This window comes from Ambystoma mexicanum, chromosome 4p (assembly GCF_040938575.1).
Source record: "Ambystoma mexicanum isolate Mex_15411 chromosome 4p, UKY_AmexF1_1, whole genome shotgun sequence".
NCBI classification, from domain to species: domain Eukaryota; kingdom Metazoa; phylum Chordata; class Amphibia; order Caudata; family Ambystomatidae; genus Ambystoma; species Ambystoma mexicanum.
This window is the reverse complement of record NC_090927.1, coordinates 1,102,874,045-1,102,886,973: the sequence shown is the minus strand read 5'-3', so window position 1 is coordinate 1,102,886,973 and position 12,929 is coordinate 1,102,874,045. Positions and strand designations below refer to the sequence as shown.

The 12,929-nt window shown below is 45.2% G+C and overlaps 1 protein-coding gene across 2 annotated transcripts in view; it reads left to right on the top strand.

The window, feature by feature from the left end:
• ADGB (androglobin) overlaps nt 1–12,929 on the top strand; it is a 2,161,023-nt gene that overhangs the window by 1,661,766 nt on the left and 486,328 nt on the right. For both annotated transcript variants that reach the window (XM_069606692.1, XM_069606693.1), the window contains one exon: nt 4,728–4,912. In XM_069606692.1, the coding sequence (XP_069462793.1) occupies nt 4,728–4,912 (185 nt within the window). The remainder of the gene's footprint in view (nt 1–4,727; nt 4,913–12,929) is intronic.

Sequence of the window (12,929 nt, the reverse complement as noted above, 5' to 3'; positions counted from 1 at the left end):
CTGAGTGTAATTGGATGGAAAAGAAGGCTTTCTTTAGTTCGATGACCGTAAAGTACTTAGCCTTTGCGGGAATGTTGCACAGTATTGTAGCAGGGTTTGGTACCAGGGGAAACTCTGCTTCAACTACATTGTTAAGAGGGTGTAAATCTTGTATAAATCCCCACGACCCGCCCTTTGATTTCTTCATCAGGTATATAGCTGTGTTGAATGGCTATGTGGATATCTGTATTATGCCCTGCTGCCACAGTGCATGTAGGGTCGAGTATATCCCCTCATCTGCTTCTCTAGAGAATGGGTATTGTTTTGTTCGGGTCAGCTTTGCCCCGTCTTTTAACTTTATCTTTACTACTCCTACCCCTTTTAATACCCCTACATCATCAGGCCTTTTTGTCCACAGACTCTCTGGAACCTTTCTGAGATCCTCATCTGTGTGTCTGCTTCCCCTCTTCACCAGTTGGCCGATTATCCGCACCAGCTTCTCTACTACTTTTACTGGGCATGGTATTTTTAGCTGGAATACCGTCTCTCCCTCCTCCTCCCCATCGGAGAACAGTTGTTCATCTGTTACTCCTGTTACTGTCAGTGTTGGGTCAATGTATAACACTGTATGCCATTCCACGTTGCTATTTTCCGTCCCACATAGAATCACCATGTCTTTGCATATGACTACCTTTTCAAGCTGTAGTTCTACCGTGGCACCTTTCATGCCTTCCTTCTGTCGCTGTGGTTGCAATAAGAATTCTGATGCCAATCGGAACACATTCCCTCGTATCCCTGGGACCCATCCGAGCAGTATCTCAACCCCATACAGAAACATGCTACTGTACATGGGTCTGCCTCGTAGTGTGCACTGAGCATGTGCTGCTAGAAGGAATGCAGCCACTCGTGTGTAATAGTAGCACATCATCCCCTTCTCCGTGAATTATATTGTGGCATTCAGTTTGCACAGCAAGTCTCTCCCTAGTATATTGATAGGGGTGTCTTTGGAATGCAACAGGGGTGCTATAATGTGCTGCGTCCCTATTGTTAGTGGTAAGTCTCTCGTTACTGGACCTGTCACTACTGCCCCAGAGAAGCCCTGCATGTCCATCACTTTGTTTGATAGTGGGAATCCCCCTCCCTTATACAAGATCTGAAGCCCCTGTATCTATGAGAAATTTGAATTATCTTGGTCCTATTTTCACTGCTACCTCTCCTTCCTCTTCAGGGCCATCAGTTACTGCAAGAACTGGACACACTCCAGCCTTCTGGCCCCCCCCCCCCCTATTGGTGCGGGTTACTGTGTGGGAAAGGTAAAGGATTTCCTCTGACAACGAGGCCCCTGGTGTAGTGGGATACCAGGTTCTGTCCCGACACTACTGTACTTCCTGCAGCTGATGCTGGTGTTTGCGTCATATTTGGAGGTGCCATTCCACCATCCGTTGAACCCACTTGTGCCTGCTGCAGTTGGGCTGAGTCGGGGTTGCATCTGCTGCCACTGCTGCTGTGCTGTGACAAACCCTTGAAGTTGCACCATTTGGAACGCTTGTGCCTGAGCTTGTTGCCCAAAAGGGCATGTGCGTGCGAAATGCCCCATGTTCCCGCATATAAAGCATGGGCCAAAACCCCTGTATCCTATCCCCTGGTATCCTCCTCCTCCTCCTCCTCTTCCTCGTTGCAGGTACTGTAAGGAACTCATGGTGGCAACAGTAAAGACAGACACAAGTGATCACAGTTCAAGGGTGTTTATTAGACTGCATGCAGGATGGAAAAATGCCTAATCTAAACCTAAATCTAAGGTGGGAGCAAGCTTCGACCATCAAATGAAAATAAGGCAGTCCTTGTGGCATCTTGTCAAAGTAAATGGCCTATACTAAAAGAAAACTATTGCCAAATCCTTACAACTAAATATAGAAAAAGTATGGGGTAGGGTTTTCAATAAAGAAAGAAGTGTTTGTAAATAATAAGTCAGGGGCAGGTTGCCAGGAGTCTCCCTTCCCCACGTTTTGAGCACGGGATAAGGTGAGACTGCTGAGCACGGCACAGTTCTCGAGCTTTCCCCAGCCCGAGACGACAGTTCCAGTTTTAACTTCTCTGGAGCCTTAATGACTAAGTCTCTTTTCAATAATAGTCTATTGCCTTCGAATCAGTAAAATAACAAATGAAAGTTCTGTTTCAAATGCACGTTGAGTGATGGTTTCACCCGTGGGTCCCCCTCTTCTGTGTGCAGACCCGTCAAACATTTCTTATCGATATCAGAACCTTCAGTGGCTCGGTTTCCTGCTTCTGAGGGTCTGATACGTTGAAAAGAAAAAAAAACAACAAAGAAAAGTTCCTTTCGGATTGCACTTGAGGTGATGATTCTTCACACCTGGATCCCCGTTTTCCGGGCGCAGACCCCTCTTGAATCTCTATCCCGATTCTCAGCCTCCCTCTTCCGGGTTGACTATGGCTTTGCACAAACAGTTCACCTTTGGACTTTCACCAGTCTTAATGTCTTTTCAAACCATTTGTGTGGACATCCCTCGCCCGGGTACACTTTTGTCAACACACTGTTTCTTGGGACTGAAGACTTTGCCCTCTTTATTGGCAACCCTGTGGCGGGTTCATTCCTGCCAATTTACAATTCCTTTTGCTGTCAATGATTGTGGGATTCACTTCCCTTGCTTTCTCTTAATGCAGGATTCCCTTCCCTTGCTTTCTTAACAGTTTGTCAGTCAAAGACTTTCGACTGTACAGGGATTTTGCTAGACCTGCTGCATGACCACTTTGACCTGTCTTGGCAGCTCTCCTACAGCCTTCTGGTATCAGTAGTTTCAATCAATATGGGATTACCCACAGTTTCCCGAGACAGCACCCATGTGTTGTCGATCCCCTCTGCTGCTGGTCTTCCCTAAACAATTTACAGTTCTTTTAACTTTTCTCAATGTACCACTTTGTGATTTCCATTCAAGACAGTTCGGTTTCTTTATCACTGCCCCTTCGACTCACCAGCTGTGATGAACCGCTTGGCTTTTCACTCTATCTAGAGTCAAGGCCGGTAACACAGAAGCAGGCATCTCCCTCTTTCCTGCTTATCAGCGTATGCACGCTCTTTGTACCGTTGACATCTGCTGCAACACACTTGGGCTATTGTTCGCAGTCTTATGTTTCTGTCTGCAGAGGCTTCGCAGGTATGGGTCGGAAAGGGCCAGGTCGCTTCTCTCCTTGTCGTCCCTTCGATACTTGCCGTCTTTCTCCTCCTCTTGAAATGCTGTGCTTGGGTAGCTCTCTCATCATGTGGTCTGCCTTGCTCGTACTGTGGTCTTGTGCTCCACCTTTTATCCCTGTGGGCAAAGGAAAGGGCTGTCACGTGTGTGCGGTTCTGGTTAGTTGCCTGACTTTGCCTGACCCTTGGGTTGGAACATTTCAGGTAAATGGCTTTAGTGTTAGTCTGTTGTCCTTTGTGGTGTGTGAAAGTGTTCGTGTGGAAAGGGGGTGGGCAGTGTTTCTGAATGTCCTACATGATAGGATGGGGAAAAGGTGTTGGAAGAAGGGGGATACTGCATCTCATCCATTGGTGTCCCACTTCCACTCCCCGAGGACCCCCCCTCCAGGTGATCCTCCTTCACTGGTCCACCCCCAGGAACTGGATCCTATAGCAATGGCCCTGGCCACCTGGTTGACAGATCCACAGGGACTAGTAAGTGAGACACCGTCAGGTTTCTCATAGTACGGGCAATGTGTTCAAAACTGGCCGGTTCCATGTAATAATGTCCCCGCAAAAATGTCTTTTGACAAAAAAGTCACTGTTTTTTGCGGAGGCATTATTACATTGAACCTGCGGAGGACAACCCCACAACCACCACATTTTATTTTTATTTACAAGGGGTTCAGGGGACATCCCTGCAACCGATCCCCATACATAATGTCACCATATATGTCGCCAATGGCTTTTCCCGGCGACATTATGTATGGGAACATTATAACCTGATACCAGCTGGCCTACTGTGCGCGGCCCACCTGCGGTGCCCCCATGAAGTGTGCTTACCTGCATTTTCTCCACCCTCGCATTTACTCAGCAAGTTCTCTTGTGTCCATATTTTTTTATATACAGTATCCCCCTTGTTACCCTCCATGCTGGGACGCAGGGGCTGGCTTTCAGCTTCCAGTGAACCCACTTAGTCTCCCCTTGGGGGTGTACCAGCCCATCCCCCTTACTCCCGCAATTGGTAGGTGCGCCCCTCCGTCAGGCAGTGAATCAGCACCTTTATTGCAGGGCTATAGGGTTAAAAAATCTTGGCAGATGAAATGTATAAACAAAATTTGTCTTTGAGTTTTTGGTTTACAAGTAATTCTTTGGTGTCTTAAGTTACAAAAATAATTATATACGGTTCAATCCTTTATTTTGGTTCTATGTGATAATGTTGTGAGGAAAAGGTCAGTCTGTTTTTTTTTTCTTCCTAATCCCTAAAAAGCCTTACCCAACATATTCTAGGACTGGTGTAATTTGCTACTTTAAACGTCAATCTGAGAATATTTGGGGAAGGTAATTGATTTCCGTCAGGGTGCAAATTTGGTTAAATGTCAGCCCCTGGCAACCTTTTCCTTGACGACAATATCACTGGATACCTTTATTTTCAGTCAGCTGTTCTACAATGTCAGATAAGCATGCCAGTGTACCAGAAATAATCCAGTGTTTCTTTGGCTTAATAATTCTTACCTGTATGCTGTTAATTCATGCCACGCTTACTAATTCATGTTTGTAGGTTTTCAGTAAAGCTCACAGGTGAACATATGACCACAATCCGATTGAAAACCTCAAAATCTGATGTCTTCGTCAAGCTGCAAATCCTGGATAATGAACAAGAAATCGTAAGCTTTACCGGAAAAGGGATGGCAATGATCCATGCATTTCCCTTCCACCCCACAGAGAGGCCCACAAGTTCTGTGTGTAAGTGCTCTGTTTTTCCATTGCCTAATTTAACAACCAATTTGCTTCTTGAACCCCTCATTCTAGAAGGTGGGCAGTTGAAAGATATCTGGAAAAATCACATCAACCAGGAATATCTGATTCAGGATATTCTCTTGAGTTCCTTATATTTGCATATGTAATTACTGTACTCATACATCATGCACATGTGTTAACACTTGATACAATAATGCATGTTGATTGCAAATAGTTTAGAACCTGTCACAATGAATGGTTTGTCACAGATATTCTGTGCACGCTTAGAGCCAGGTGTCTTCCTGCAGTTTACATTTGTGAGTGGAATGAGCAGGAGATACGATGGAATACAATGGCATAAGCCATTATTCTTTGCTTGAGGCATAGTGCACAAAGTGATATGAGGGGGGGAATTACTGCATCTAGGCAGTAAAACATTGGCACAGCCTTCAAACATGCAGATTCGCCACTTATGTAAATCTCCATATCATCACTGGGTGCAGTAGATTCATTCATTCATTAAGTTTTGCCTGTTGATTGTAATATTGTGCATGGTTAAGATGCATTGTCATGCTGTTAATTTTTGGCTTATCTTTTAACATGTCTTTTTTATTCCTAAATAAATGTGTGATATTTGTACATTTTTATACTCAAATTAATGTTCACAAAATTAGCTAAAGGAAAACTCTGCTTGATAGTTGGGGAACAGGGTTCTTAATATGAAAATAATTATACTGTGAAGCCGTTGCCAGAGCAATAATAATGGTAGCAGACAGCATGTAGCTAAATACGCCTTGTTGTCTGGATAGACTTTCGCAAATCAGTTCAGGTTATCTCCAAAATGGAATCCATTTTCAGTGTCTGCATGGCTCTTCCTTCGGAAGTGCTTGATAGTAACAACTCTGGATATCATCTGTAGGCTGAAGACACTTCGCTGGATGTTAAAATCTCTAATGTTCATAGATACCACCATAGAATACTAAACTTAATCTCCCATGTTCAACAGTGGATACACCAAAACTCTGTTGCAGCACGTTAAAATAATGTACCCTTCGGCTGTGGCAATCCCCACCCACCCGATCCACACTGCCATTGGGTTGGCCTCCCTCAATTAAATCTTCACCTACTCCCACAATGAATTCCCACAATCTAGGAGTTGACTTTGATACTGAATTATCATTCACCCCTCAGTTATACAAGGTGAACAACAACACCTTCTTCAACCTCTACCTCCTCCTAGCGTAATCAACCTTGCAGATAAGCGACATGCCAGCCATCTTTACCACTTAGATACTACCAACAAAAATAAATAGGGAGTAAAAATACTCCCAACAGAAAATAGGAAACCACACCCATTTAGTTGCCTGCCCCCTGCTTTTGCCCACAAAGCTCTATGTTCAGATCTGTGTTACCAGCCAAGCAGTGCCATAGAAGGCTCTCCAATATTATTATTGCCTCATCCGTAGAGGAACCTTAAGGAAAACATGGATCATTTAAGCTGCATGAATTACAAATTGCAAAGAAGTTCAGATTACAAAGTAAATATTAATTTTAGGGTTCAAATATATTTTTACTCAGCTAACAATGCACCCTGATTTGGCAGGAAGAAGTTTTTTTACTTCCTAAACATAATTTTACTCACAATTTAATAAAAAAGGGAGTCAAATCCTCTGACTCAAAATCTTAATTGGTTCCTCCACCATTGAGACAAAACAGTGCCTCATAAAAGTGTCCCTAAATGAATACCTTTAGCATCAAGGAAGACCCTAATCTAGCTGAATTGCTATAGTTAGTGTGATTCGCCAATGAAAGAAGATCTTTATTACTATTACCACTAGGGAGTCCTTGAAGCATTTCCTTTTTTGTGTCCCGTATATACTGACATTAGGAAAAGGAATTTGAAAGCTTGTTTAATTAATAGGAAGATTCAGAAGTTGATTGATGCATAAAATGGATGTAGGAATGCAAGATCAATAGATGTGATTTTTGCTGTTTCAACCTATTTAGCAAGCGCATGTTGAAGGAGAGCATTTGATATGAATATTATCTCCTAACAAAAAAGGAAGTGATTTCTTTGTGGTTACCGCATGCTTGGTGCGGAGTGTTGAATTGATAGATTTATTATTCCTCTTATGTTTTATTGCTTGTATGTGTGATTTTATGCCTCACGTTTTTATCGGAACATTCTGAACAGGGAATCCTCCCCATTGTATGCTCCTTTTAGGAGAATTTATGTTGTGTTTGTATACAACATTTATGGCACATTGCCACAATACGTTTGTTATGATGATGATTACTATTGAATCTTCCCTTCTTGGCATTAGGTGGGTGATTCAATTTCCTGATAATCTTACAGGACATACAGTACTGGAGAATACTTAATAAGAAACCCGCTTTTTACCCTAGCATAACAAAACACAAGTTGTCTCTGAGTTTATCTTAGTAATTCAGAAAGCCAATCAAGCAGTGAGCCTATTTCATTAGGCTCATCGGAAACAAGCAATATGGCTGATCGTTTGTAGGAAACTCTTTATTGCATAAGGACTTTCCAAACTTTCTTTTTGTCTTTCCTTTCTCCTTTTGTAAGGGTGAAACTCTATATGCGGGATCAATTCAATTAGTCCTAGAATGTTGGAAACATGTACCACTGATGTAATCTCATCCTTTATGTCATCCTTTGGTCCTCTACAGAAACAGCATAAATAGTGCCCTTTCTATCCACTTAGTTTCAGTAGATAACTGCTTTAAACTGGTGCTATATGCAAGAATATGTAAAGATACCTACTGCATTTCACACAAGGCTTCTCATCAGATCACTCTGTGTCTGGACAATCAAACATCTGGCAAAACATCGCCAGAAAGGGTGTGTAATTATCCAGGACATAGTCTATAAATGAAACTAATATTATGTTTCAAGATAAAGCTGAGCTGGTCAGGTTAGATGATAGACCAAGGAGGAGTTCATCGTGACTTTTTAGAAGATGTTTGAGGCCAAAAAAGAAGGACTTCAGATTGTCCACCATTTAGCTACACCCTTTTTCCATGCATCCAGGACTCAAGCGTTTTCAAACCTCTAGACAAGTTCTTGAAAAGATTGTCATTTTCTGTGATTTGCAGTTGGATTTCTGTATCATTCACATAGGAATGGAATTTTTTGTTTGGAGCTTCAGAGAGAGTCCATTGGAGGTTTCATGTATATTTCAACGGGACGGGGTAAGAGCAAAGAGACCTGCAGAACATGTTATTTGCATTTAATCAGAAAGTCATGAAACCATCCCAAAGTCTGACCACGCATACCAGCTACTTGTTCAAGCCCTTTCAGGACACAACAGTGGATTACTGTATCAAATGCATCTTACCAGTCAAGGAATATGACCAGGAAGAAGGCACGTTCTGGTGGCAAGGTGACCAAAAGTAGCTTTCCTTTAACATGAAGTTATTACTGTTGTTTACCAGATTTTCTTTGTTTTTATTGGGGCCTAACCAAAGATCTTTTATGGTAAGAAGGACCTGAACCATTGTTGATAAAAAGCTGATAAAGTAGGTGAAATGATTCACCTGACAATGCATATGTCATTAGATTGTTTAGCTGGTTTGCGCTATTTTCTTAGTGCCAAATTCTCTTGAGAACTTAGTAAAGTGAAGGGCATGTCTGGGGGAAGAAGGTGTTTAGGTGGGGTGTACGTAGAGGGGAATCAATCTTTGGACGCTAATATGTTGTTGATCATGTTTGGAGATGAAGAAGGTGTTTGCATACAGTAAGAAGTAATTGTTGACAATGCAAAATAATTAAGTTTTATTGCTGAATTGGAAGATTTTAAGTGACAACGATTTTCTTGACATCGAATATGGCTTTGACGTATGCTTTCCTGACTGATTGGAATTCAGGATGGGCTTCAGTGGGAGGAATCTTAGCACCACTTGGTCTCAAATTTCCTGACCCGAGTTTTGTTGGGCGCTAGGTTCTGATTAAACCAGCTGGAATGTCTGTCTCTGGCCTTGATTGTGTGATGGATGCCAGGGGGTCAATGATAGCCCCGGATTAAGATTAGGGCATGCCAACAAAAAAAAGATGCTGAGGACTCCCTGGGGGGGGCTAACACTTCAGCACACAGCATATTTTTAGGTAGGTTGAGAAGAATTTTACAAAGAAATATCTGTAAATGACAGACACACCTCTGGATGGACCTTTGGGTTAATTAAGCAGTTGAATATATTCTGGTGACTTATGTAAGGGTGTAGTAGTACGAGTCTGACACAGTGCTGGTATGTTTATTGGCAGTGACTTTTATTTATATATAAAAGTAAAGAAACGGAAAACCTGTCTTTCCCTATATCTACGAGTGGTTGCCCTTCCAAACCTATTTCCATTCCTTACACTCTAGACTAACTGCCTCATCTTGAGTTTGCTGGTAACCCTTAAATGCAGCAGTAATGCTATTACCACTGCATTTAAGGGTCTGCCAAATCACAGGTTTGGCAGGATTTACCCCAGCTCTCAGCTGGGGTAAATCCGCAGCAAATTTGCCCCATTTCAGTGCTATTACCGCACGCTAATACCGCCGGCGGTAGTAGCGCTGAAAATTCCCCATTGGGCCCAATGGGGAATGTGGAATTCCCAAATGGGCACAATGGGGAATGGGGAATTACCGTTCCGCCAAACCCGTGACCCGGTGCTAATAGCGCCGGAGGGTTTGGTGGTAATGCTAATAGCCCCGGCAGTATCCTGGCGGTATTATCGGTGGGATACCGCCCAACTCGTGATGAGGCCCTAACTAAAGAAAAACTGGATGTCTTCTTGATCCAGAAGGCGGTTTCTCTCGTTCTGGATGCCAACTCAAATGTTCTTGATGAGAAAACACGGCAAGCAGTTCTTTAACTTAAAATTCTCCAGCATGGGGTCTGGCATGGATTCACATGCTCATGAATATTCCCTGTCGTCAGGCTGGGAATGCTCAGTAAAAGAAAAAACATTTTCACTTTCACTTAAAAATTGTATTTCTGCTCTAAACCAATCACTGTCCTCTTGGTCATAGTGCCCCCATCCAATGACAGTCCTCTCCTTAAGCCCCTCCTGTGGCAGCCATCTTCAGATTTGTACTGCATGCTTCAGTTTTGGGAGTCCTCGAGTTTGCTCTCCGAGCTGTTTGAAATTCTTTTCATGTTTTCGAAAGAAAAAGTTCTATTTTTGTTTCAAAGAAGCCTGTGTGCTCTTTTCTTCCTCTGCCTGCAGCAGGGATCTGTTGTAGGTGAAGTTCTGCAACCCTCAAGGGCGAAGATCCATCAAAGATTCTACAAGGCCTCTTGGGCCTACTTAATGCCCTCCGACCATGATGAAGGAGAAGGAGGGGGGAAGGGCCCTCTTCAGGCCCTGCACCAAATGCGGGCTACGGAATGTGTTTGTGGAGGACAAGCACCTGCAATGCCTCTACTACCTGCACCCAGACCACAAGGAAGTAGAGTGCGAGATATGCCTCGGTTTCTCCAAGAAAACATCGAAGGACAGGCATAGTAGGCTGGTGGCATGGCTTAACCCCTAGGCCTCTGACCCGTGCTCCAAGCAGGGTCATACCTCACCCAGGACCAGCTGGTCAGAGGAGCAGTCTTCTAAATCCTTGGATGGCGCTTCATCCAAGGGTTGCCCAAGATAAGGTCAAGAGCCGCAAGTCCAAGTCCACCGGGTTTGCCACAGAAGCGGGTCACAAAGTGGATAGGGCACGATCAGCATCACCTTCCGCCCCCATTGCCAGCCTACCATCAAGCTCCTCTTCAAAGAGGAAGTCATCTATCCCGTCTAAGCTACGTGAGAAAGCTGAGAAGCCGTGGATGGTGGAGAAGAAAGCCACACAGCCCAAGCAGGCTCAACCGGCACAGGCAAAGACCTTGGGCCTCATTACACGGAAGGCGGTAAGGGTTAACGGTCACCGGTAATGGTACCGGTGACCGTTAACCCTTACCGCCTTACTACGAGGTACCTTTGGCGGGTAGGTACTTTAACGCCTGCTGTTTAGCAGGCGTTAAAAACCAACCCGCAAAGGGACCAGGGTGCTAATTACGGTACCGCAATTTGCGGCACCGTAATTAGCGCCTTCCCCATTCCCATAGAGCCCTATGGGGCAAAAATGGGAATGGGGAAGGGCAATGGGGGAAGGGGGAATTACTGCCCCGCCAACCTTGGAATAGGGCGGTAATTCCCCTTTCCACCAAGGTGGTGCCAGTATTTTACCGGCATGGACCAAGGTGCTAATAGCACCTTGGTCCTCCGCCTACCGTGTAATGAGGCCCCTTGTCAGTGTCGACGACTACTACTACCATCACAGCTGCGGTCACTGATCCTGCGAGGGTAGCTCCCATGGCTCAGAAAGTGTCCCTGCCCCCACGGTGCAACACCGCCAAAGTAACTTTGGCAAAGTCTGCAATCCCGCCAGAAGGGGTTAAAACCGGCTCCAGTTTAAGACCCTCAGGGGGGCAAAGGTGGGGCGAGGAGGCCCTGAAATAGCCCTCCCAGGCCATCACCCAAACCATGGATGTCTCGTCCATGGGCGACGAAGATCAAGAATCCTTACATACGGTCCACAAGGACATTGAAGAGGAGAACGGCACAGAGCCTAGTTTTCCTGTTCTGCCTTCTCAGCCAAGGGACATTTCCTTCGATAGTCTGTCGACTCTACTCACCTTGGTGTCAGAGATGCAGATGAGGATGCCTCTGATTCCGGTATCTGTGGCCCCCCAGGTCCGCAATCAGCCTCCAGAGAAGAAGAGGAAGCGTCATCCGATGCCCCCATTTTCAACCTCTTCCACCAAGTCAGGCCCCTTTTCCCCCAGCAGACCCAGACACGGGCATGTGAACGGATACATCCATGACGCTGGATGATGTCGAAGACATCGTCGGAGCGGACGGTGAATCGCCATATTTGGATGCTCCACATAGGGTGTCCCCACCAGATGAGGTGGAGGAGCAGCACATCCCTCAGCTTCTGGAGGAGGTACGAGCCATGCTGCGAAAAGGGGCGATGGAGCTGGTTCCCCAACAGCTCTGGAGTCTATTCCAGATACTTTCTAGTGAGGAAGAAGACAAGTGGTTGGAGGCCCATTTTAGACCTACAACGTCTGAACAAATACCTTAAGTCCCAAAAGTTAAGGTTTGTCACGATGGAACACATGCTCGGCCAACAGGAAAAAGGAGACTTGACGTTGTTGGACCTAGAAGACGCCTATTTTCACGTTCCCATTCACATGAAAAATTGAAAGTTCCTACGTTTCCTGGTGCAGGGACAACACTACCAGTTTAAGGCCCTACCTTTCAACTTCAAGTCGACCCCCAGAGTGTTCACGAAATGCCTGGCACCAGTGGCAGCCCATTTGCGTCTACAGGGCATACACGTATACCCGTACCTGGACGACTGGCTAAAACGCGCCAATTTACGGGAGTTGGCCGGTGGACACACAGAGATGGCAATCCAGCTATTGATGGATCTGTGCTTCTCGATCAACTATCCGAAGTCCTGCTTAACACGATCGCAGAACGCGCTGTTCTTGGGTGCCAGACTCAATACGGTGTCTTGCCTGGGAAAGGTGCAACAGCTGTCGTCTTTGAAGACGGCCATTGTGCGGGCCATAAAGTCGTTAATGGGCATGATGTCATCTTGCATCTACCTTGTCTGTCTGTCTCTGCAGGTGGCAGATGCAACCCCTACAGGAATTCCTGGATTCCCTCTGGATACAGGTGTCCGGAAGCTTCACAGACAAGATCTCTCTCAACGAAGAGTTCCATCGGGCGATAGGATGGTGGGGCATCCGCTCCAACATCACCCAAGGCATCCGATTTCAAAACCCCCCATACCAGTAGACAGTCACCACGGACGCCTCCCTGGAAGGTTGGGGAGCGCACACCAAACGTTTGCACGCCAAAGGCATGTGGCTGCCAAAGGAGAAGGATCTTCATGTCAACATCCTGGAGCTATGGGCAGTGTTCTGGGTCCTCAAGTCATTCCTACCGTCTCTGAAAGGCAAGGTGGTCAGG